At 34.1% G+C, this 26,901-nt stretch overlaps 3 protein-coding genes across 4 annotated transcripts; 1 reads left to right on the forward strand and 2 right to left on the reverse strand.

Moving 5' to 3' along the window:
• Positions 1 to 2,335: 2,335 nt before the first annotated feature.
• On the reverse strand, positions 2,336 to 6,796 carry LOC110937664 (acyl-CoA thioesterase 2; the record flags this gene model as incomplete). Its single annotated transcript, XM_022180111.2, has 16 exons — positions 2,336 to 2,491; positions 2,644 to 2,712; positions 2,809 to 2,857; positions 3,011 to 3,112; positions 3,263 to 3,319; positions 3,421 to 3,525; positions 3,600 to 3,655; positions 4,622 to 4,684; positions 4,786 to 4,898; positions 4,972 to 5,059; positions 5,142 to 5,219; positions 5,370 to 5,486; positions 5,557 to 5,594; positions 6,055 to 6,136; positions 6,225 to 6,292; positions 6,694 to 6,796. Coding segments are annotated over 16 exons (1,260 nt in total), but the record flags the coding sequence as incomplete, so codon positions are not given.
• Positions 6,797 to 7,751: 955 nt separating this feature from the next.
• On the forward strand, positions 7,752 to 8,485 carry LOC110937665 (vacuolar protein sorting-associated protein 22 homolog 1-like). Its single transcript, XM_022180112.2, has 3 exons — positions 7,752 to 7,851; positions 7,927 to 8,037; positions 8,204 to 8,485. The coding sequence occupies exons 1-3, from the start codon at positions 7,801 to 7,803 to the stop codon at positions 8,354 to 8,356; spliced, it is 315 nt and encodes a 104-aa protein (XP_022035804.1). The 5' UTR covers positions 7,752 to 7,800; the 3' UTR covers positions 8,357 to 8,485.
• Positions 8,486 to 17,954: 9,469 nt separating this feature from the next.
• On the reverse strand, positions 17,955 to 24,494 carry LOC110934080 (acyl-CoA thioesterase 2). 2 transcript variants are annotated; one of them, XM_035988721.1, is made up of 17 exons: positions 24,372 to 24,494; positions 24,177 to 24,269; positions 23,401 to 23,468; positions 23,215 to 23,296; positions 22,988 to 23,034; positions 22,464 to 22,589; positions 22,248 to 22,325; positions 20,273 to 20,360; positions 19,711 to 19,823; positions 19,538 to 19,600; positions 19,403 to 19,458; positions 18,995 to 19,099; positions 18,850 to 18,906; positions 18,627 to 18,728; positions 18,478 to 18,526; positions 18,331 to 18,399; positions 17,955 to 18,186 (listed from the first exon to the last, which is right to left on the reverse strand). In XM_035988721.1, the coding sequence occupies exons 1-17, from the start codon at positions 24,388 to 24,390 to the stop codon at positions 18,109 to 18,111; spliced, it is 1,293 nt and encodes a 430-aa protein (XP_035844614.1). In that variant the 5' UTR covers positions 24,391 to 24,494; the 3' UTR covers positions 17,955 to 18,108. The 2 variants fall into 2 exon arrangements, with proteins under 2 accessions (XP_035844614.1, XP_022032965.2); XM_022177273.2 differs by lacking the exon at positions 18,478 to 18,526.
• Between the last annotated feature and the right edge of the window lie 2,407 nt (positions 24,495 to 26,901).

Consider the following 26,901-nt stretch of genomic DNA (forward strand, 5'->3'; position numbering starts at 1 on the left):
TCTACATGGTCTAGGATCTTCTCCAGACTCCAAACTACCTTCTGGACACCATAGTCCAGTACTCCTCCCACATGCAACTTGCATATGGCAGCAACACTAGACTGGGGGAACTTGAAGGGGTATGGTCCCAGATCTCGCGTCAGCATCGACCGCGAGTAACCATTACCCTTATCAAAACCCCCACTAGCTAACAACCTACCTGTGTCCGTGCGGGAACGCACCGACACAGTGGTTGAAACCAATCTGCCCAAGGATGGAGGAGGACTTACCTGGAATATGAGAACGGTATAGTGATGCGGCATGGCACCGCATCTGGTGTATGAAAACGAAAGCGTCCACAGCGATGCGGCCTAGCACCGCATCCAGTGAACACTTCTATCAATACAAGGGAACTGGATAACAGCAACAGTCACCACGGACGACGATGCGGCTTGGCACCGCATCTCGCGTATTTCTTGATCAAAGAGTGAGAAGCCGGAACGTCTACAGTTACCGCAAACAGCGATGCGGCCCGCACCGCATCCTGTACACTCAGGAAGTGGGACTGACACCATAGAGCAAGTAGCACCAATGGCAGCTACCTGTCAGGTCTATGTAAGCGACAGACTGACGTGGCGTCACCTCCACAACCGACATGCCTGACACACCTGCAAAGGTGCAGCATGCTGTCAGTCTATCCATCCACCTCCTCCTTCACTCCTCGGCTATAAATATAAATACCAACCCCAAACCAGGTTTGAGGTATCTCTTCACAACTCTCTCACTACTACTACTATCATACTTTGCTTCCCAAGCAGACTACTGATTCTCACGCCAGAGAGTGGTAACAAGGAGCACCTCCCCACCCCATCCTCCTTGTTACGAGTCACGGTTTGTTTCCTTGTGCAGGAGATCAACCGGCAGGCGATCCAGCCAGCGATCCTCGAGAGGAAGGGATTAACCCTTCTTGATGAGACCAGTGTATTAACCCTGCCCGATTAACCATTGTTTCATCATATACGCATCTTGGCTAAAATTAACATAGCGAGCACAAATGGATCTATATGTGCTTTGCCTTGCCAATCTTTAGTTGATCACATATGATCAAATAATTCATGACATGACCAATACAGTTCAGTAGTGACAATCTAGCTCAAATATTTAAGGGTATCCTAATTTTTTTAGACAAAGGGTATCATTTGTATAAAACCGAAAAAAATAAAAATTTTATACTACGTAGACGGAGTTGAGGGATAGCCCGTGCTCCCCCTGCTTGTACACTACCTCCGCCCCTGCAGTTCAGTTTACTCAAGTTCGTCAACATCCTCTAGGTCATGTAATCACTTAAACTTAATCAATATGCATAAATCCAACACGAACCAATCCATTTATCAAAACCACCCATTTGAGCAACAAAATCACCAATTTGATAGAAATAAAAAATAAACTATTTGACAATTTAGGTCAACTCAAGAAGTAGATGCATTCACATGAGTAAAAGCATTGTGAAGTTGAAAATGTTTTTTTGTTTATTTTACGTATCCGACAATGAAATACTAACTTACAAGAAGCTTATACATCCACGTAAGTAGTTAAGTTTTATTGCTAATCACTTCAAATGCACATACAGATATATAACATGCATCTATTGTGAGATTAAATATATAAATTATGTATTTAATCATGTAGCCATCATTTTTTATATTATATGGATCAAAATAATAATAAAACCTTATAATATATTAGTTGGTAATTGTTGATGGGCCGTATTATTCTTATTAACTAATAAGGTTTCTCCTTGGTGTATTTAAGGAATATGATATTCTAAAGTTGTGGGGTGTCTAACACTACACACATTCTAACCTAAAAAGAGTAAAAAATACGATCGTTAAAACATTTGAGTCCACCATTGGGACATAAATAAAGATGGAAACTCCGTTTTTATTAATCAAGATTTAAAATCTAAAGTAAAGAGAAAATTACATATAGATAATCACAATTTGACATGAAATGTATAATAAATTTGATCCCTTGTTTTATTCTTAAAGTTTAAATAATAAAATTTTAGAAAAAGATACCAGGTTATTTTAGAAAAAGCTACCAAGTATTACGATTTAAAATGTTTAGTTCATTCTTGAGTTCAATCTCCAAGTTTTTAGTCATCACAAATTCACAGTTATACCTCTAAAGATTATCATTATGTGCATAGATAAAATATATTATAAGAAATAAAGCAAACAGCACCAGTGGTCTAGTGGTAGAATAGTACCCTGCCACGGTACAGACCCGGGTTCGATTCCCGGCTGGTGCATTTTTGAGCTTCTGGTTTTATATTTGTTTTCCTTTTTTGCTTCTTTCCACACCTTATTTTACTAAACATATACAAAAACTAAGCAAACATACTTCTATTCTGCATCATTTAGAACCTCAAAATGTATCTTTACAGCTTTGATGAAGAGGGTGATGTTCCTGCTTTCCTTATTAACCCCTGTTGAGTTATAGATGCAACAAGCTGGATACAAAAAATAGATAAGGTTATCATCCCAAACTCAAAATATTGATCTCCGAGTTTTGAGGTCAAAACGACAAGTTTTGCAACATTAAAATCAATGACTTTTATAGGTTTTTCCAGATAAATGTATGTATGGATAGTGAGTGACATACCTCTCCTTTTCTGTTAAACATGTGACCGATAACTAATCCACGGGCATTGTATGCAGTAGGACTCCATACCTGTAAATCAATTGAGTAATAATTTATACATCAAATAGCAAATGTTATGTAGAGGCCTGCCGTACATTAAGAAAACCAATGAACCCAAGTACTTACCGAAAACAACAGCCACTCGTCAGCTTTAATAGGCCGGTGAAACCACATCCTTAAAAGAAGAAGATTATTAAGACGAGATCAGTACTACTAATTGTATAACCTTTTAAATTTTCTTACTCAAAAGGTTAGACGATTATTGTGATAATATAAATTTTCAATAACATCTAAAATATTAATTAATTATGTAAATCTATATACTTACGAGTGACACAAGCTAGCAGAAGAAGTCTTCAAGCCCTTACGGCGATGAGGATTCAGGCTCACATTTAGAGTTATGTGATCTGAAGTGTATGCTGCAACACATCTGCAGAACAAATCATTTCCATAAAAGCTATAAAATTAGCGCATTATCATAAATTTACAGTATTAAGATATTAATCTTAACTTTTCAATAAAATGGAATTAAATTTCAGTTTTATAAATACTAAATGTATTAAATATAATTTAAACTCACCTGTGCAAATTCTCATCACAGGAGAGTTTTCCATTCGATCTAAACCAGTACCTCAAACTGTAGATACAAAATAAAAAAAATATTAAATAAAATCATACAAGTGTTGAAGTGGATGCAGTAAGGAAAGTTTATTTATGCTTCCATGTACAATGGTTGACCTTGCGGGACGTTTATCGTAGTTGGTTGAATTATTATGCTCACAAAGCCTTATCTCAACAGGCCAATGAATAACTTTTGTTGTGGCAACTTTGTCACGGTACGTCCTGTAACAAAAATACAGCTGTTACAAAACATATGATCTATAATATAACGTTACAAATATATATATATAATTTACCTAGGAAGGCGAGGATTAGTAAGATGGGCCTCCTGCAACTCTTCCATTGATGAAAGCTGCAAACATCAGAATTGATGAGATCATGAGAATAGCAAAGGTATCAATATCGATCTATTCAACTGTGAATGGGTCCGTTCGGCTAATTATCTATAATGCGTCAAATGGGGATTAAAAATAATAATAGATATAGAAGGAAACGGGTCAAATGGATTGAAAGTCACTCAAGTGTGTTTTCAATGCACAAAACCTCCTAATCGTGTTATTCAGAAGAGCATACTATAATTTAAAATTATATAACAATTATAAAATGTAAAAGTATTTAGGCCAGGCGGGGCGGTCCGTGATGGACGCCCGGCCACGAGTTATAAAATCACGAACACCGCTGCCCCTTGAGCTATAACGCGTTATTTTTTCAACGCGTACTAAATATCACGCGTGATTTTCAAAAAGTTAACGTTGGAAAGGGACCGTTGGGGGTTGATTTTTGACCGTTTGGGTTTGTTTTTTAACCCTTTTTTTTATAAAAACCAACCTACTCAATACAAAAAATCAACAAGCTCTCCAACCATTCTCACACTCAATACAAAAAAAACAACAAACTCTCCAACTCAATCTAAAATAATTTTACAACAAACATGGAAGGTTCAAGCAAGAGAGGTAGGGGTTCGAAAAAAAGAGGTTCGGGAGATGCCACCCGTTTAATTTAAGTTTTTTTTTTCCAATGTTTAGTTGTTTTTTATTTTGCATTGTAATTTATTTTTTAATTTTAATGAAATTTGTAATTTAGTGTTTTATTGTTAATTTCTAATTTTAAAATAAAAATTAAAAAAATTTGGGAGTGATAGAATTCTATCACTGGTGACCACCTCCACTACATTTCTATCACTAGTGATAGAATATTGGGTGATGACATGGCATGAGTTGACTGGATATTGGGAGTGATAGAATTCTATCACTAGTGACCACCCCTCCTCCGCTTACTAGGACTATTTCACAAGCTTGTAGCAATGTAGTTTTGGTACCGATTCTGGATCAGGGGCAGCTGGCATTGACGGTAACTGGTGATCAAACCCTACTTCTTCTTTCTGTAAATATCAACAGTATGATTGTAAAGTTCAATAACAAACAAAATTGAAAAATAAAGTATTCAACTTTGGTTATGAACAGATGAATAGTCATAAAGTACCTGAAATGATGCGGTCATTGTGAAAACCACATTTCTCTTCTGAATTGCATCTATCCGTCGTGTGGCAAAAGTATTGCCATCACGCACCCGATGAACATGATATATAATTGGAACTACAAGAATATATAAATTGAAAGATAAATGTGTTGCTCATAATCCACACGTAATGTGTATAACATGACTTACTTTCAAGATCCCCAACAAGAAGAAAGTAAGCATGTAAACTATGAACAATCTTAAACGAATCGACAGTTTTTGATGCTGCAGCTAATGCCTGCATACAGTCAACTATTTAAAAAAAATGTATAAAAGTTCTTTAAATATATTGTTTAAGTAATGAAGAAGTTTACTCGTGCCTGTCCAATGAACTGTCCTCCAAACACTTTCCCATAATGTGGAGTATCCGGCAATGTGATCCCTTTAAATATATTTACCTTTACGTAAACCAAAACAAACATGATTTAATTTTATCTATAAATATATATCAAGGAGCATGCTGATTCCGATATGACGATAACATATTACATATGACACAGTCCCTAGCCTGCTAAAACCATAAAAATTGTGAAATCTTGCTTACATACGTCTATAGAGTCAAGATGCAATATCCTTTCGACAAGTGTACGTGTTTGTTCTGTGTTCCAAATAGATTTTGACTGCAGCAAACTGCAATGCTCATGTGGCAGCAGTAAGCAGGTCAGCTGTCGCAACATAATGAGTATTAGAACGGCGAATCATATTAAAATTATCAAAAAAAATTTGTGTAAGGACCTTAGTTAGTGCAATGATGTCTGCTTGTTGTGCGGACCCTGCAACAACGGCCATATGAGATATCAAACTAGTCATACTTACAATGATTTAGAATGAGATAAAAAATACATTAAACAATTTATAACAAGAGTAAAGTACATGGATGGTCCCTGTGGTTTACCAAAACTTTAGATTTGGTCCTTAACATTTCAAAAGTATACAGATGGTCCCTGTGATTTGCACTTTGTAACACATTTAGTCCCCAACTTTTTCCAACAGTACATGGATGGTCCCCGTGGTTGGCACTTTGTAACGCATTTCTTCCCTAACTTGGACATGCTAAAACCTATAGATTCGTTGGCGGGGACTAAATGTGCTACAAAGCGCAAACAACAGGGTTTGTCAGTCTACTTTTTAAAAGCTAGGGACCAAATCCAAAATTTTAGTCAACCACAGGGATTATCCGTGTACTTTACTCTTATAACAAAATATATGATGATGAAACATCAGGCTTTTCACCGTTGCCAAAGTAGTCATAACGCTTAAGTTGGTACTCCGAACGATTAACCTCGTCCGCATAAAAATAGCTAGAGACCTCCGCCTGCAAGATTTAGTTAATCATATCACTATATCCAAAATCAAACACTCATCTAAATTATAAAACATCAAATCACATGTTAAAAAGTTACCTCGCCGTCCCATATGAAGTATACTCCATTCCCAACCTCTCCATCGCGAACAACATACTCCTGAGGATCTAGAAAAAAAAAAGAGTTAACTGTCATTTCCGTCCCAGTGGTTTGTCCAATTATGTTACTTCATGTCAAATTTCAAATTTGTACCATTTTCGTCCTGACATTCTTGAAACATACCAATTCCGTCAAAAAAAAACATGAGTTAACTTCCATTTTCGTCCATGTGGTTTGTCCCGTTATTCGATTCAACCTTAGTTTTTTAGACGAAAGTAACATGTTTCAAGAATGTCAGGGACTAAAATGGTACAAATTTGAAATTTGGTCTTGCACTGACATAATTGAACAAACCAGATGGACGAAAATGACCTTTAACTGGAAAAAAAGAACATTACAACTAGAACTTAACGTATGAAAAAAGTGTTGAAATGCATATACAATGAAATTAATTAATGTATTTACCTACCGTAGTGTTTAAAGGTAACAAGTTGTGCGATTTTTCGGATAGATGAGGTTGGGAGTCGCTGAAGTAAAGGCACACAACCAAAAAACTCAATGATGACTGCTGATCATATGAAAAAAAGAAAGACAAATGAATTTGTAATTTGTAAATTCAGACTACATTGAAACTCTCTGTAAGAAATTATTATTAATTAATTACATGCCTGTTTCAGGGGTGAACATGTTGAAGTAACAACTTGTGCGATGATAACTGTTTATTAAGGTTCTTGTAGCATCGAAATGTGTGAAAGAAAGGAGATAAGTCCAATGCGAAGAAGCAGATGTAAAATGAGCATCCATTCGTTCAAAACAATATGTATATACAATATATATTTACACAACCACCGACCACCATGAATGTCATTCACGGCATCAAGTCTCCGCATACTCGTAGGCTGTTTGGCAACTTCTTCAGGCAAAAGGTCTGAAATATTAAGTGTTAGAACCAGTAAGGTCTGAACCATTAAGAGCCAGTATAATGTTTAACTGTTCAGAGTCAAATGTCTGACCAATTTAGATTAGAGATCTTAACCATTCAGACTCAGTATAATACTTAACCATTCAGAGGCAAATGTCTAAACCATTCAGACATTTGCTCGCGAAACAAACTCTGAACCATTAAATGTTGAACCAGTAATAGATCTGAACCATTAAGAGGCTCATTAAGAGGTAAACAAACAGGACACTCCATATGAAATTTTGGAGTTAATAGCCAAAATGGTCCCTGAGGTTTGCTCACTTTTGCCACTTTAGTCCAAAATTCAAATTTTTTAAATCTGGGTCCCTGAGGTTTGCATTTTATTGCCATTTTAGTCCAAATTTCAAAAAAGTCAAGTTTTGTCAAATTTTTTACTGAAGTTTGTCTTTATCCTCATTTCTCATAAGAGCAGAATTGTCATTATACATTATTATAAACTAATTTATATTAAGAAAATAAAAAAAACCCTCTTTAAATTATCCTGTATCCATTTTGGCTATTAACTCATTTATAGAAATTGCAATCCTGAATTCTTCTTCTGTCAACAGACAGAAATCTGCTTGAATTTAAATCATCGTCGAACGTTGATCGGAGATGAGACGACGACCAGGAATGGGCGGTTTACAAACTGCCGCCGCTGCTAGGGTTAGCATCAATCCCCCCTTTTTACATGTATCATTCATTATATAACTCTCTCTCATGTATCTATCAATACATCAGGATCAATACATACTATTGGGAGAGAATGTCGCCAAATTACGAACCGATCTTATGAAAGAACAACTCTCCACTTTTCGTTCTCAGTTAGAAGACTTTGCTCGCAAACACAAGGTACTTACTTGTTCTACTATAATTTTCTTCAGATTTGCTGCTTCAATAGGTTAATAATAATTAGGTTATTATTGCTTGAGTGGGAGATTGTTTCTTTGTAATGATAGAATAGTTAAGAGAGATTGTGTTTTTTTCTTCTTCTGATTGTTGATACTAGTTACTGCAGAATGATATCAAGAAGAATCTTGTTTTTAGATCACAGTTTCATGAGATGTGTGCTAAAGTAGGTGTGGATCCACTAGCGTCGAATAAGGGTTTTTGGGCTGAGCTGTTGGGGATTGGTGATTTCTATTATGAGCTTGGTAATGATCTGGTTTAAGATGTGAATCTTGTAATTGTTGACATTTGGACACTAGGGCACCTGTCACAAAAGTTTGTTGAATCCTAGGGTAATCCCAGGAAGAAGAAGAAGAAGATGATGATGGGGAAGTGAGTGTTTGGATCGATTGATTAGGGTAATTTAAAGAGGGTTTTTTTTATTTTCTTAATATAAATTAGTTTATAATAATGTATAATGATAATTCTGCCCTTATGAGAAATGAGGATAAAGACAAACTTCAGTACAAAATTTGAAAAAAATTTGACTTTTTTAAAATTTGGACTAAAATGGCAACAAAATGCAAACCTCGGGGACCCAAATTTAAAAAATTTGGATTTTGGACTAAAGTGACAAAAGTGAGCAAACCTCATGGACCATTTTGGCTATTAACTCGAAATTTTGACTCTTTACATATAAAATTTTGAAGTTTTTCGGTAAAATCTACACTACTCAAAAATAGGACACTCCATGGCCCACACTAGCTCGGCCCACAACGACTTCTTGGATGTATAATCCTCGGTTGTAATTTTTTGTTGTCCTTTTATGTAAAAAGCTATACGATTATTTCGCATAAACTTATATAACGATTGTTAATGAAAAAAAGGTACTCATTATCGTATTGATTTGGTTGATTTTTAGGGCTATATGAGACTGGCCCGGACAAGTATGGAAAGCTAAACCCAACCAAAATGGTTTTTTAAGGTAAACTAGTCTGAAACCCTTGCGTTGCAGGGACGGGGTCGTAAAATCTGCTAAGTAGCAACCGAACGACGACCAAAACTAGGAAATAGAGTAAAACAAAAATATAAATTTTAACATTAAGTGACTCACATGACGTAAAAAAATAGACGACGTTGAATTTATACCGACATGTATTGATAAGTCGATGGGGTAAAAAAACCATGGAACCAAATGTGACTACCAAACACCGTGCTAAGTACCAACCGACAAAAAACTGAGAGACCAAATGTGGCCAACAAACACCGTATTAAGTAGCAACTGAACGGCGAACAAATCAAGGAAAATGCATAAAACAAAAACTAATAAAAAAAACTAAAATCATTTAACCTTTGTTATAAAATCTTAAAAAACTAAAGTTTTGTTATAAGAAAGAAAAAAAAAACCTAAAGTTCACTAATGGAAAAATAATAATAATAACCGCAGAGGACAAAGAACATGTTAGTATTCCTTAATATGTTTCAAATTAATATATAGAGAACTAGGTTAGAACCCCGTGTATTACACGGATTGAATAAATGTAATTTTATATATTAAATAATAAAAATTTATATCTTTATGAACCTTGTATATTGTACGGGTTAAATAAATATAATTTTATATATCAAATAATAAAAAAAGTTATATCTTTAAAAACCATGTGTATTACATAAATTAAAGAAATGTAATTTTGTATACTAAATACTAAAAACGTCGTATCTTTAAAAAAATACCCGTGTATAATCGGGTTGAATAAATCTACCTAATAATAAAAAATTACATCCTTAAAAACCTCGTATATTACACGTGTTGAATAGATATAAAAAAGAGTTATATCTTTAAAAACCATGTGTATTACACAGATTAAATAAATGTATTTTTGTATGTTAAATACTAAAAACGTCGTATCTTTAAAAAACCAGTGTATAGTCGGATTGAAAAATCTACCAAATAATAAAAAAATTATATCCTAAATAAATGTAATTTTGTATGTTAAATACTAAAAACGTCGTATCTTTAAAAAAACTCGTGTATGGTCGGGTTGAAAAATCTACCAAATAATAAAAATTATATCCTTAAAAACCTCGCGTTTTACTCCAGTTGAATAAACATAATTTTGTATACCAAATAATAAAAAAAGTTACGTTTTTAAATAATTAGAATAACATTTAATATTAATTTATTATTTATATATTTAATATAAGGTAAGTAGATAAGAGAGGTATTTGTTTTAAAAATATATTAAATTAACAATTTAGATTTGAGGATAATATTTTATTAAAGTATGATAAGATTTAATATTAATTTATTATTTATTTATTTAGATAAATATAAATTTGATGATACCTTCAATGAATAAAACGTGTCCAAAAGTTGGTTTCTTTTATTATAGTAGTTAGATAATGAAAAAAAGTTACATTTTTAAGAATCTCATGTGTTATACGGGTTGAGCACATGTAATTTTATTTATCGAACAATAAAAAGTTATATCTTTATAAACTCTATGTATTATATGGATTGAATAAATCTAATTTTATATACTACATAATAAAAAAGTTATATTTTTAAAAACCCCGTGTATTACACGAGTTGCATATATGTAATTTTGTATGGTAAAAAATAAAAATTTATATCTTTAAAAAACCACGTTTATTTATTACACAGGTTAAATAAATTTAATAAAAAAAATATCTGGTGGCTACTTTTCTTGGTGTACGTAATCATTTTTCACATGATTTGCCTCCTATGATTTTTTTGACTCGTTAACATTAATTAATTTTATCTAAGTTATTTCTAATCTCTATATTCTTAATGATATTTCCATAACAACTTATCTTTAAAAAACCAGTGTATAGTCGGATTGAAAAATCTACCAAATAATAAAAAAATTATATCCTAAATAAATGTAATTTTGTATATTAAATACTAAAAACGTCGTATCTTTAAAAAAACTCGTGTATGGTCGGGTTGAAAAATCTACCAAATAATAAAAATTATATCCTTAAAAACCTCGCGTTTTACTCCAGTTGAATAAACATAATTTTGTATACCAAATAATAAAAAAAGTTACGTTTTTAAATAATTAGAATAACATTTAATATTAATTTATTATTTATATATTTAATATAAGGTAAGTAGATAAGAGAGGTATTTGTTTTAAAAATATATTAAATTAACAATTTAGATTTGAGGATAATATTTTATTAAAGTATGATAAGATTTAATATTAATTTATTATTTATTTATTTAGATAAATATAAATTTGATGATACCTTCAATGAATAAAACGTGTCCAAAAGTTGGTTTCTTTTATTATAGTAGTTAGATAATGAAAAAAAGTTACATTTTTAAGAATCTCATGTGTTATACGGGTTGAGCACATGTAATTTTATTTATCGAACAATAAAAAGTTATATCTTTATAAACTCTATGTATTATATGGATTGAATAAATCTAATTTTATATACTACATAATAAAAAAGTTATATTTTTAAAAACCCCGTGTATTACACGAGTTGCATATATGTAATTTTGTATGGTAAAAAATAAAAATTTATATCTTTAAAAAACCACGTTTATTTATTACACAGGTTAAATAAATTTAATAAAAAAAATATCTGGTGGCTACTTTTCTTGGTGTACGTAATCATTTTTCACATGATTTGCCTCCTATGATTTTTTTGACTCGTTAACATTAATTAATTTTATCTAAGTTATTTCTAATCTCTATATTCTTAATGATATTTCCATAACAACTTATCTTTAAAAAACCAGTGTATAGTCGGATTGAAAAATCTACCAAATAATAAAAAAATTATATCCTAAATAAATGTAATTTTGTATATTAAATACTAAAAACGTCGTATCTTTAAAAAAACTCGTGTATGGTCGGGTTGAAAAATCTACCAAATAATAAAAATTATATCCTTAAAAACCTCGCGTTTTACTCCAGTTGAATAAACATAATTTTGTATACCAAATAATAAAAAAAGTTACGTTTTTAAATAATTAGAATAACATTTAATATTAATTTATTATTTATATATTTAATATAAGGTAAGTAGATAAGAGAGGTATTTGTTTTAAAAATATATTAAATTAACAATTTAGATTTGAGGATAATATTTTATTAAAGTATGATAAGATTTAATATTAATTTATTATTTATTTATTTAGATAAATATAAATTTGATGATACCTTCAATGAATAAAACGTGTCCAAAAGTTGGTTTCTTTTATTATAGTAGTTAGATAATGAAAAAAAGTTACATTTTTAAGAATCTCATGTGTTATACGGGTTGAGCACATGTAATTTTATTTATCGAACAATAAAAAGTTATATCTTTATAAACTCTATGTATTATATGGATTGAATAAATCTAATTTTATATACTACATAATAAAAAAGTTATATTTTTAAAAACCCCGTGTATTACACGAGTTGCATATATGTAATTTTGTATGGTAAAAAATAAAAATTTATATCTTTAAAAAACCACGTTTATTTATTACACAGGTTAAATAAATTTAATAAAAAAAATATCTGGTGGCTACTTTTCTTGGTGTACGTAATCATTTTTCACATGATTTGCCTCCTATGATTTTTTTGACTCGTTAACATTAATTAATTTTATCTAAGTTATTTCTAATCTCTATATTCTTAATGATATTTCCATAACAACTTATCATCTTTTTTCTGTCTATAGCTCCGTTTTAATCTCCAACATACATCTTTAATTTTACTAAATTTTTTTCTGTCTATAGCTCTGTTTTAATCTCCAAAATAACATATTTAATTTTACTAAATTATTTTATAATATTACCCACTCATTTAGAGAAATTATTATTATTATTATTATTATTAAATCTGATAAATATTTTAAAATATTAGATTATCTCCTATACGAATTGTTTAAATTTATATTAAATTTAATTTTATAATTATATTTTAATTGATTGCTTCAATGAATGACATGTGTCCCTTTATTGGTTTCTTTTATTATATAGTATAGATGAGATGAGAGGTCGGTACCCATTAAATTTATGGGTTTAATTAAAAAAATATAAGTATAAAAAGAAAAGAATTACTATTCTTCATATATGTTACAATATGTAACACCCCAAAACCCGAATGTTTATAATTGCCATGTGTTCCTAAATGACTTAGCATGAAATAAATAACTAGGTTATTTAACCTAGTTAAGTGTGTGTGGTTAGAAGTACTAAATGACTAAAGTTGTACCCATTTATGCTTTAGTGGCTAACACAAGGGACTAAAAGTGGGTTAATATGAAAGTTGAATTAATATATGAAAAATAAACACACACACACGCATGTGTGTTCGAGAAGGAGCCAGGAGCTCCTTGAAAGTTCATAAACACTAATCATGAAGATCACCAAATTGAGGGGTTAATTGTAGCTCAAATTCAAGAAGGAACATGGATTAATGATCACCTTCACAAATGGATCATGAGGTATGTCTTAAAAGTTAGATTGGTGATTATGCTCGAACTGGGTTATGTTGTGAATCGTGAATTTGTATGAAATTGAATATGAGTATGTGTTAGAATCATCATTTGGAACATGGATTATGCATAGTTTGGGTTAATTTGATGTTTATATGTGAAACCCATTTGGTTATGGTGATGATAACAACTTGAATGAACACCCATGTCAAATTCTTGCTTGATATTGATGAATTATGATATGTATGGTAGAGGAATTGAAAGGAATGAGATACTAGTATGTTTAATGTTTATGTATAAATGATGCATGTTGATTAGAAGGAGGAATTTGATGAGTTATGTATGAGATTTGGAGATTGTGCATGAATTAGTTGTACTTTATGTTTAGAAGGTAGTACATACACCAAGGGTATGATGAAATTAGTGATAATTGAGCTTAGATCACTAGTAAGTGATTAACAATGTAGTTATGAAGTGGGTTTCATATAATATGATGAAAACGATGATATGTTATTGTCAATGATGTTTGAAATCACATACGTGTGTAAATGTTTAAAGGATTTCGGCTAGGATTTGATAGGTTAGCATGTTTTAAGTTCGAATGATAATCTCGATATAAGATCCGTGTGATGAAAAGGTTGTGATGAATGATGAATGAGCTAACTATCTTGAGAATGGTATATGATAGTTGATGCTTCATAAGCGACATGGAAGCTCGGAAAAGAAGCGGGTCAAACGGGACTTATGCGCACGGGAAGCATATTTGGATGAGAGGTAAGTAAGCTTACACCCCTTTTTGTAGAATATCTATTCGTTGTATTGATTACGAACATGGTAAGTAAATATGTGAATTATGATGTTCCGACAAGTATTTGATACGAGTCGGAATATGCGGGTAGGATAAGAAATTAAGGTTGATGTTTAAAAAGGGTAAAATGGACATTTAGACTTAACGGGTCAAATGGTGAGGATATTACCATTTGGAGATGTTGACTAATGAATTGTTTTGTCAAGTATTATGCATTCTCAGGATGGATAGCGAAAAGAGATTATATTGCTATTAACTAGTCATCTAATGCACGAAGTTTTAAAAGGGGTCATAGCTTTGATCCGAGCCAAGTATGTGCGATTGGGATTATAGTTAAGTCGTGGGATTAGTCAAATATTTAAGAAAATCTTTTGTAGTAAAGAATGGAACAAAGTTGACAAAAACGCCCTTGATGGGTAAATCGGGCAAACGGTCTTAAAAGTTGATTAGAAACAAGCTATTTGATTAAGCGAATGTTTAGAAAAGTAGGAAAGCAAAAAGTGTGATTTTCGTAAGTCAAGAACCTTAAAATGCGCAAATACCTTAAACGGGTCAAAATAAGCTTTTGAGCGAAAATGGGTTAAGAGGATGCAAGATAATTGAGAATTTTATCTTTTATGATAGACGTCATTGATATATATAGGTTCACAAGAAATTATGGTAAAACAAACGAGTTATGTTGATAAATGCATGAATGGGTGAAAATTTTGGTAAAAGGGTAATAAGCCGAAAGCGCGTAAGTTAAGAATTCCCTTAATCCGGATGTGGGATCTTGAGTCCATGGGTTAGAGGGCCAATTTACAAGCATGTAGGAAGAAACGGGAAGTTAAACGGGTAAACAGTTTGAAAGTTATGCGCGTTTTAGTGCGTACGAACGACGGAACAAGTCTGCAGGGAAACTGACTTTTGAGAGGCCGTCTCCGACGCCCGTAGGGGCCGTCGCCGACGCCCCGTGCATTTTCAGTTTTTGCCCAACGCCCTAATGCACTGTCTACGCGAAGTGACCCGACGCGAGGTATTGCACGGTCGTGCACTTGGGCCGCACGGTCGTGCGTTTACGAGTAAATCAATGCACTGGCTTTTGCATTGCCAGCACTCTCGACGTTGTAGGTACCGCACGGTCGTGCAGTTGGGACGCACGGCCATGCCTCAGCTGCAAGTTCAACCAAATGTGCAGAAGTCATCCGAATCAGTCCCGTAACCTATAGGGAGTCCCAAAATGTATTCTAAACTCATTGTAGAGTGTTTATGAGATACGATGAGCATGTACGCAAGCATAAATTGGAATGAAATAAGTATAGAGGTATATGTAAGTATAAGAGCGGATTTACCTACATGATTAGTAAAGGGAATCCATAGGCAAACACGTCTAGGAATATATGTATGTGAGTAGGTAGGTATGTATGTATGTATGTATGTATGTATGTATGTATGTATGTATGTATGTATGTATGTATGTATGTATGTATGTATGTATGTATGTATGTATGTATGTATGTATGTATGTATGTATGTATGTATGTATGTATGTATGTATGTATGTATGTATGTATGTATGTATGTATGTATGTATGTATGTATGTATGTATGTATGTATGTATGTATGTATGTATGTATGTATGTATGTATGTATGTATGTATGTATGTATGTATGTATGTATGTATGTATGTATGTATGTATGTATGTATGTATGTATGTATGTAGTATGTATGTATGTATGTATGTATGTATGTATGTATGTATGTTATGTAGTATGTAGTTGTATGTATGTATGTATGTATGTATGTATGTATGTATGTATGTATGTATGTTGTATGTATGTATGTATGTATGTATGTATGTATGTATGTAGTTGATGTATGGTGTGTATGTATGTATGTAGGTATGTATGTATGCTGTTAATGTATATGTAGTATGTATTGTATTAACGTTTATTATGTATGTATGTAGTGTATGAGGTTAGGTTATTGTATGCGTGAATCGATATGTAGCAGTATATAAAACGTTACTTGAATTATTTAGAATGAGTACATCTCGTGAATTAACAACAAGAGAATTCGAAAGGATAGTTGAATGAACCAAAGTTTATATTATCGAACGTTATTCAATTTTTATTTTTATGAGATTAATGTCATATGATGTTGTCATTGACTAATGGCTAAGTTGTATGTGATGCCCACAGGTGCTACACGGATTTCTTCTACTACTAATGAAGTAAAGCGGACGTAGATCGAGTCAAGAGCAAGGATTGTACGGAAAGATCGGTCACATAGTTGAAGTATGTAACACCTAGAAGTCTTAATTTAAGTACGAATGCTGTAAATTCTTTTTATAGAACGTTTGACATTTTGAAAATTTGAACCTTCATGTAAGTAATGTCGTTAATAAGGAAAGAAATTTTAAGGCTCTTTTTCCGCTGCGTCGTTTTTAAGGTTAAACGTGTTAGGGTGTAACACAATAAGTATAAAAGGACAAAAAGACAAAATATGTTACTATTTATGTTACAAATTAATACATAGAGAATGAGATGATATGGTAGGTACTTGGTACTAGAGGTGCATAAACCGGGTATTTTTAATAACCGGTTTCAGTTATGGAACCGGTTTCGTTTTCTCGTTTTTAGGGTTGGAACCGGTTATTGTTATAACCGGTTCGGTTCTGGTGCCGGTTATTTAAACAAAAAACCATACCCTATGAGCTCCATTCCGGGAAGGGTTCACTTCCGGTTCTTAAGAAACCGGATATTAAAATACCCAATTTCGGGGTTTTTATACCCTATTTCCGAGTTTTTTCTATATTTTCGTATTTTTCTATTGCGTTTTTATTACACATTTTCTCGTATTTTATTTATTTATTATTAAATATGCATTGTATAATGTAAGAAAATTAAAATAAACGCATTATCATAAATTTAAAAGAAAGATATTAGAATCATGTATCGGGTATAGACCAATATAATTGGTTCCGGTTCTTGTCTGGTGTCAGGTATTAATCAGGTATGATCAGTTCTGGTTTCGGTTCCAGGTATTGAGATCAAAATGCATACCCTATCTATACACGACGAGTAGGGTCCAGTTCCGGGTAGGGTCTTTTTATGCACCCGGCACCCCTACTTGGTACCCTGGTAAATTTATGGATTTAATGAAAAAAATTATAAGTATAATAGGACAAGCCCCTGGTACTATATCCAATTCCCTACAAATCCACAATATCTAGGTGAAACGGGCCCTAAATAAATATGGAAACATGCTTGGCTGTGAACAAATATCGTATTGGGCTTATTAGTGACCCAGTATCCAAAATAGAAATCACGATGATAGCTAGATACATGAACTGATGAACACCATCATTACCACCAATCACCAACACCACCACCACCGTAGATACCCAATCGCCGCCGTCACAACTAGCCTCAATAAAAACAAATATAGTGAGTGAACTCGCTCTGACCCAACCTGTTTTGACCCGAACCCGTTTCGACCCATTGCACAACCCGCCCGTCCATTTTTCCACTAGCTTGTTTTAACCAATTTGGGTTAAGCTCTCATAGGGGCAATGCCACTAAAATCATATAACCGATCAAGCAGACGATTTAGCACTATGCCATTTACCCCATGAAAAAAAGATACATCTATAGATGGTTCACTATGTAACAAATTGTGCTACAAGTATTTTAACTACAAATTATCATATCAATGAGCTTTAAATACCAATAAAGACACATTTGTTATTTGTAAAAGTGTAGTCTGGTGGTGTAACTTTACAACTTTGATACAGCTGGTGAGGAGGGTGTTCTAGCTTTCCTTATTAAGCCCTCCTGAGTTACAGATGCTACAAGCTGAATGCAAATCAATATAAATTGGGTTATTTGGGTACAAAAAGATTACAGTTTGATTTTTGAGGTCCATCAAACATATGATATATTGATATTAAGATGGACTCATGTAGAACTGTCTTAAGATGATAGTAACATATTACATACCTTTCCTTTTCTGTTGAAAATTTGGCCGCTAACAAATCCACGGGCGTTGTATGCAGTAGGACTCGATATCTGTAAAACAATGAGTCGATGTTCTATATCAAAAAGTGAATATGGAAATAAAATACAAGAGTTCTTTATAAAATTTACCACAAACAACAACCACTCGTCAGCTCTAATAGGCCGGTGAAACCACGTCCTTAGAAAAGAAGTTTTATCAAAACGGATTCAACACTATTGCTACACTTAGAAATATGTATAACAGTCAGTTTCAATGGTTAAAGTTGCAGAATGCTTACGAGTGATCCAAGCTAATATAAGTCGGCTTTACACCCTTTGCACGGTGAGGATACAAACTGACATTTAAAAATATGAGATCTGAAGTGTATGCTACAACGCATCTGCATAACAAAATCATCTCTTGATACTTCACAAATAAAATAAAATAAATAATCTGTCTCTGCGAATTACATTGGACATAAAGAAAGATTTTAATGTAAAGATTTGAGAGTGAATACTCACCTATGCAAAGCCTCATCGTCTGAGAGTTTTCCTTTTGCTTTAAGCCAGTAACTCAAACTGCGATGACAAAATTAAAAAATAAATAACAACTAAAGAGAAGTACGAGTAAGTAAAGCTTATTTATGCATCCGTTTAAATGGTTGACCTTGCGGGACGTTTGTCGTAATTGGTTGAATTATTAGGCTCGCAGAACCTTATATCAATAGGCCACGGAGTAAACTTTGTTGTGGCAACCTTGTTTCGGTAAGATCTGTAACAATAAATGTAGTTGTTACAAACCTTATAAGCGGTATTGGAGCTATTCGCAATAATAGATGTGGCAATCGTCATAGATTTATGAATGAGTAGATTCGGATTACGTCTTATCGCTAGCAGATCAAATGGGTAAAATAACAATATATGTGGTTAAAAGGAAACGGGTCAAAAGTCGGCCATAGTGTACTTAATTCGTAAAACATCCTAAATCCTTCTATTTAAATGGTTATACCATTAGTGAAATAATATTGTTTCTGTCGAAATCTTTAACACACTTGTACAAAGAATTGGAATGAACCTGGGAAGACGAGGATCAGTAAGGCGCCTATCCCGCAAATCTTCCATTGATAAAAGCTGCAAACATCAGTGTTAAAGAAAATAGCAATTTTAACTAGAACCGGTCAACACGTTTGTAACAATGTAACTGTGATACCAATTCTGGATCAGGGACAGCTGGCATTGATGGTAACTGGTGATCGAACCCTACTTCTTCCTTCTGTAAAATATCAATCCATACTTGATTATGCAATAATTGGAAGAAAAAAAAAAGAATCATCATAGATGTTTCAAACTTTGGCTGTATTCAGAGGAAGAGTAATAAGATACCTGAAATGAGGCAATCATTGTGAATACAACATTTCCCTTTTGTATTGCATCTATCCTTCGGGTAGCAAAACTATTGCCATCGCGTACACGATGAACATAATATATAATCGGAACTGCAAGCATGTATGTATCAAATCAAATCACCTACAAATGAATCAAACATGTCTAACATGCATCACTTAGAAAACATTTTTCCTATTCATCTTGTAACATAATCAAAAATCTTTTCGGTTGGAACAGCGTTCGTAGGTTTTTAGGTTTATTAATGTTATTGCGTTTGTTTAACGATAATCTCATCCTTAATTGGTTACCATGAAGCACAGTTGTAACTGGTTTGACGTACCATCATATAACTGTGTATGGAGACTCATTAGTCATTATAAAACTCTACTAAGTTGGACACATTGTCGTAAAGGACACATTACAACATTGAGCCAAAGTTATAAAGTTGTACACGCCATTGTAATGGGTTGACGCACCGTTATATACTTGTGCACATTAAAATTCATTACAATGGGGAATGAAATTTTGAACAAATAACTAGATGACGAACATGACTTACTTTCAAGATCCCCACCCAAAAGGAAGTAAACATGCAAGCTATGAACAATCTTGAGTGAATCAACAGTTTTAGAAGCTGCAGCTAGTGCCTGTGTATTTTCAACTTAGAACCTTCAGTACATGTAAGTAACACTTAAAATATTGAGTTAACTGCCATTTTCGTCCCTGTGGTTTGGTCACTTTGGCCATTTCAGTCCATTTTTCAAAAATGCGCCATTTTCCTCCCCGACGTTCTGGAAAGGTGCCATTTCAGTCCAAAAATCATAACCCAGTTAAGTCAGTTAGTAAATAAGGACTGATTGTGTAAATTTGTAACACCACCACCACTAGCCCTGCCACCACCACCACTCCGCTGCCACCACCACCACCACCGCCACCACCGCCACCACCGCCACCACAAACAACCATGGCAGCCATTGTAAACAACCATCTGCCGCCACTCTTCTCCACTTCCGGCCAACAACCTTTCTTCTCCGATGACCTGCGTCTACCATATCATCACCATCTAATCACCTCATCGATCTAACCAGACAACCAATCCAAACGAGTTGAACGATAATCACCGGCGAGCAATTATCTCGAGCCGAGTGATGGAATCAAGTCTGATGCATCGGTTTGCTTTTATCAGATTTTCATGATTGATCTTCGTCTGATCTGTATCGAGTAAACCTGCTGCTACTTCATCGTTACCGGCGACTGCATCATCACCATCGCCGGCGACTACATCAACCATCTTCGTCACCTGCAACTATCACGCGAACCACCATTAGACACCGTAGTACCTCACTCCGACAACCATCTTCATACGCCACCACAAGAATGACTAAAACAAGCAACACCATCCATGCTACTGTTCCATTGACAACCCCAATATATCGAAACACACAATCAAAACAGAAAATATCACAATAAACTCGTCAGATCTGAAACACACCAAGAACAAACACGCTGGAATCAGCAAAGTCGCTGCACAACACACTGACCAGGTCTGAACAATGGTGGTGAACGATGACCGGAGTGAGGTTCAGGTTAAGTTCAGGTGGTTATCGGGCACGGTGGTCTCGAGAACTCCGAACACAGCGGTGGTGATGTGCTTGGTGATCGTTGTGATCGTTGACGGAGATGATGACGATGATGAACGGTGACTGTTGATGAACAATGATGGATGGATGGATTGGTGTATCTCCGGTGGTAAGACGTGGTAGCAGGTCGGGTTATGTATGGAATGGTGGTTCGAAGAACTGTTGATGATGGTGGCTGTGGTGGCGGTGTGGCTGTGGTGGCGGTGGTGGCGGTGGTGGTGGTGGCAGCGGAGTGGTGGTGGTGGCAGGGCTAGTGGTGGTGGTGTTACAAATTTACACAATCAGTCCTTTATGTTACAAATTTACACAATCAGTCCTTATTTACTAACTGACTTAACTGGGTTATGATTTTTGGACTGAAATGGCACCTTTCCAGAACGTCGGGGAGGAAAATGGCGCATTTTTGAAAAATGGACTGGAATGGCCAAAGTGACCAAACCACAGGGACGAAAATGGCAGTTAACTCTAAAATATTTAATATCTTCTACCAAAATAACTGTGAACATAACATTGGTGATAATAAGCAAGCACGTTATAAGACCTATCGAGAATAGGCCTACAAATAGTTATTAGAAAATCTGAATGCTGGTTTTCAAGTTTGATAGTAGTTGATATACCCACAGCCCGTTGACTCAGATTCTAATACTTTTTTTTTTCATATTGAGCTCAGATATTTTCATATTGAGTTCGACTAAACATTCAACCAATTATACTTTGAGTCAATATACATATGATAAGAAGTGTGTATAACATAATATACCTGTGTGTATAATAAGAATATACAAGAACAATGCATAATCAACTCATATATGTTAATAAACTAATCATAAATGAATGAAAGTAAGGTGCATATGCATATGATCTTGTAAACCAATGATAAACTATCAATAATACCTGTCCAATGAACTGTCCTCCAAACACTTTCCCATAATGTGGAGTACCAGGCAATGTGATCCCTTTAAATATGTCGACCTTCATGGAAACCACGATAAATATAAGTTATTTTTGTTTTATGAACGTATAATAGAGATAGACTATTGATGGCACATGCTGATAGTGATGCTAAAATCATAAAACATTAAATAATATTCCACATTTAGCTTTACATACTTCTATAGGCTCAAGATGCAATATGCTCTCGACAAATGAGCATGTTTCAGCAGTTTGTTCTGCACTCCAGATTGACTTTGACTGCAACAAACTGCAATGCTCATGCGGAAGCAGTAAGCAGGTCAGCTGCACAATATATGAAATAGCATAAGCCTTGAGCAAGGAATCCGTTCAAATGCCAGTTAGAGACATGTTTATGAATGTTAGTTTCAAATAAGATTACAAAAATAAATCATATTATTTCATTGTTGTCTAACTTTTTATATAAATTTTGTAGAAGGTTTTACTTCACGCATATAAAATACACCGTGGGAAAATTTTGACCCGTTTCCTTTTAACCAACTTTTTTATACCCGTTAAAGATAAACATAGTAGCATACCCAAATCAGCCCATTAAAAAGTAACCGGGTCAAAAAAGCGACCTCTATTTAGGACTCTCAGTTAGGGAAAACTAGACAAGTTAAAGGAGAAAACAACCAAACTGAGAAAGCATACAGAAATGAAAAACAAAAGTATGCAAGCACCTTAGTGAGGGCAATGACATCGGCTTGCTGCACAGACACTGCCACGCCTGAATGCATAAAAATATATATATATATTCTATGAATAATTTGATGAATTATCATGGAAGATTTATATTTGAAAGCATTAAGGAAACAAACTACTGATGTTTACCATGATTTTGAATGAGGAAAAAGAAACATTAAATTATTATAAGCAATAATATGATCATGAAATATGAGGCTTTCACCGTTGCCAAAGTAGTCATAACGCTTAAGTTGGAACTCTGGCCGATTATGTTCATCTGCATGAATATAGCCAGAGACCTCCGCCTGCGAAATATTGTTAATTGTACCATTTCAATCCAAAATCAAATATGCATCTACATTGTCAATTCTAGAATAACAAATCACATGTTACACAACGGAAAAGTTACCTCGCCTTCCCATATGAAGTACAGTCCATTCGCAGCCTCCCCCTCTCGAACAACATACTCTTGGGGATCTTAAAAGAAGAAAAATTATAAAAATGTAAGAAGTTTTTATTTATATACAGATAGACACATCTAAAACTAACATGGCTAAATTTATTACATTATTGAAAACATAATCCTGAATATTAACATTTTGTATGCATTCAAGCTAGTATCATGTGCAAATGCGACGGTCCACAAGGCTACCGTACAAAACCTAGAACTTGCCTATCAACCGTGTTTTTTTTAATATTATTCTGCTTTTAAATTTCTAATGTGTAATTAAATTTCTGTTCACTGTAGTAAACCACCTATCCAGCGGCAGCAACCTATTTGGTTACAACTTACAAGTTTCACTATATCAATCAAATATATATTCAGTCAAAACCATACTAACTTATCACCACAATGTACAAATCTATAATGTGAATTCTCTACCAAATCCTGCATCACCAAAGCATCAAATCCACCAAAAACAATGTTAGTCAAAATAGTCAAAACAGAACTAACTTCTAGAATCTAACCATAACGTCCAAGTTTCAAAAACTGTTTGTCTAGTAAATCACTGATCATCATAACATCAAATTAACTAAAACTATTAAGAATCAGTCAAAATATAAGTTATATAATCAGCATATTGCCACTATTTTATATTTTAATACAATTTTTCAAGTAAAATCGCTGAAACTCAAACAATCAAATTCACAAACAAGACGCATTAACTAAATAGATCGTATTACCGTAATGTTTAACAGTAACAACTTGTGCGATTCTCCGAAGAGACGAACTCGGAAGCCTCTGAAGCAACGGCACACTACTCAGAAACTCGATCACTGTTCATCAAATTTCATCGTAAACACGAACAAAATGAACTCGGTGATTCATAATATGTTGAAATTGGAAGAAATTAGGGCTTCGATGTTGTAGAATTTTACCTGCTTCCGAACTGAACATGTTGAACGTTCGCCACACCTTTGCAGTGATCTCGGGACAAACCTTTTTCTAGATACTTTTTGAGACCAGAGAAAAGATCCAGTGCGACGCGGGTGTATATTATCAACAAATAATCACGTTTCTTTTGTGTCTTTAAGGACAAAGGGTGTAGGTTAGCGCCACCCGCCACGTCAACAACTTTAGCCCCTGGGATCAGTGACAGACGTAGGATTTTATTCTAATGGGTTTCTTTTAGTAAATTCTCTTTAATTTTCACTATTTTTTCTAAATTCTACAAAGTTCTCACTAATTTTTTCCAAACGCACTGGGTTCCTAGGAACCACAAATGTGGACTGGATCCGCCCCTGCCCGGGACACCATCAATCAGCCACTGCGCGTTAAAAGGTGGCGCTACCCCCGCCTCGCCAGCACGCTAACAGACATTTTTGTGGATCAAGGCATTTGGTCAACATTTAACCGTTGAACAACGGTCATATTTAAAAAAAAATAAGTTTTAACTTTATATATTTTACTCATAAATACCTTACCCCTTTTCTATATTTTTCATCTCTTCTTCCTCTACTCTTTATCTAAGATCTTTACAATTTTTCATAATCACACAATGTTTCCCAACAACCAAAACACGTGGGATCCTAACCATCCGTTTTGGCAAAGTGTACCAAACAATCCCAACAACGAGCATGAAGACCGTAACCGAAGAGACTCGTGAACGGGTGAGCTTGGGTATTATCCGATGCCACCTAGCACCCCAACTTCCTTTCATCCGACCACGCCACTGATTCCCGGCTTTTACGGATACTATTCCCAACCGCCATTTTCCCCAAAACACACCCCAAACCCAAAACACACCCAAAACCGAATCCGTACCCGAAACCCAACCCACTTTCTTAAAGGGTGGAGGATCGAGAAGGAACCGTAAGAAGGGTAAGAGCGAAACATGTGCTCCTAAGACTATCGAAAAGTGGACACCTAGGGAAGAACTTGCGTTGTTACAAGCATGGCTCGACGTGTCGGAAGATGAGATTGTTGGTAAAATTTCTCTCCATAAAGTTTTTTTATTTATTTTTATAAATATACTTGTATAAATATATTTTTATAATTATACATTTATAAATATTTTTTTACAAATATAAATTTATAATTATTTTGTATTTTTATAGAAAACGACCAAGATGTAAAAGTATTTTGGAGGCGTATACGTGAGAAGTTTTTCGCCGTAATAGGTCTTGGTGAATACCATTCGGCCAACTCATTTTCGGGCAAGTGGACCGCAATGCAGACCAAGATTATCAATTTCAACAACATACATAATAATCCAACAATCTTAGAAGAAGAAGAAGAAGAAGCAGTTCGAGCGACGTGGACATTATAACCGCCGCCCACAACGAGTATAGAATTAGTCATTGACATGCGTTTACGATGATACCTTCGTGGGAGTTTCTTCGCAAATCTCTCAAGTGGCATCTTGTACCGCCGTTTGACCCAACGGCCCATAGGTCAAAACGGTCCAAATCAACTTCCACTACCGAACCATCCGAGTCCGATGCTCGTACTACTATTAATCTTAACGACGACTTCAAGGAATTTGAACAACCGCAAGAGCTGCGACGACTAAAGGGTAGGGATAGAAGTAAGGCAGCTGCAGTAGACACATCTTCTTCAACGCCATCGGATGGCCCATCAAGGTTGGACGAGTTCGACAATAGACTCAACAAGCTTCTCTCGATCAAGGAAAGGAACAAGAACTAAAAACGGAGAAACAAATCCAGAAAGATATGGAATATCTCGCGAGAGACTTTTCGTAAATACCAGAGGAGGACCGAGTCATTTTGGAGGCTCGTAAGGCACAAATTCAAGCGAAATATATCTAGTTTTTATTTTCTAGTACTTTATTTTTTAAGTAACTTTGCATTTTTAGGACTTTGCAATGTTTTATTTATTTTAATGAAATTATGTTTTTTTTTATTTTGTAGTTATTAAAAAATATAAAATATATAAAAAAATAACTAGGTAATGATGATGGGGGCTTTAAACCATTGCATGCAAGTTGAATGAATGGGCTTTAAAGCCCCTATGTGATGTGACGTGGCGTTGACGTGGCGATGAGGTGGCGTGATAAAGCCCCTAGGGGCTTTATACCACACTCTATAGCCTAAGTAGAGTTTATGTTGTTATTGCACTATGATAATGTTAAACTCATTCGGCCTTAGTTAGGGTGAAAGGGGTAGTTGGAAAGCGGTAAACTTTTCACCCATCTAATATTGTCATGTCAAGTTCCTTCTCTAAGTTCTCTTTTGCCCAAAACATATGGGAAGGTAAACTATTTTTTTTTTTAATTTAAATTATGTATTTAAACAAAATAAATAAAACATAATCAATTAAATAAAGTCATGACATTAAACCAAACTGAAAAAGGACAATACATAAAATTAAAATTAGTAAAATAAATTAAAACCATAGAAAATTTAGACATTACATGGCCAATTGTAATTTTTTGCAATCTCGCGTTTT

Source organism: Helianthus annuus, chromosome 4, assembly GCF_002127325.2.
Source record: "Helianthus annuus cultivar XRQ/B chromosome 4, HanXRQr2.0-SUNRISE, whole genome shotgun sequence".
Lineage (NCBI taxonomy): Eukaryota > Viridiplantae > Streptophyta > Magnoliopsida > Asterales > Asteraceae > Helianthus > Helianthus annuus.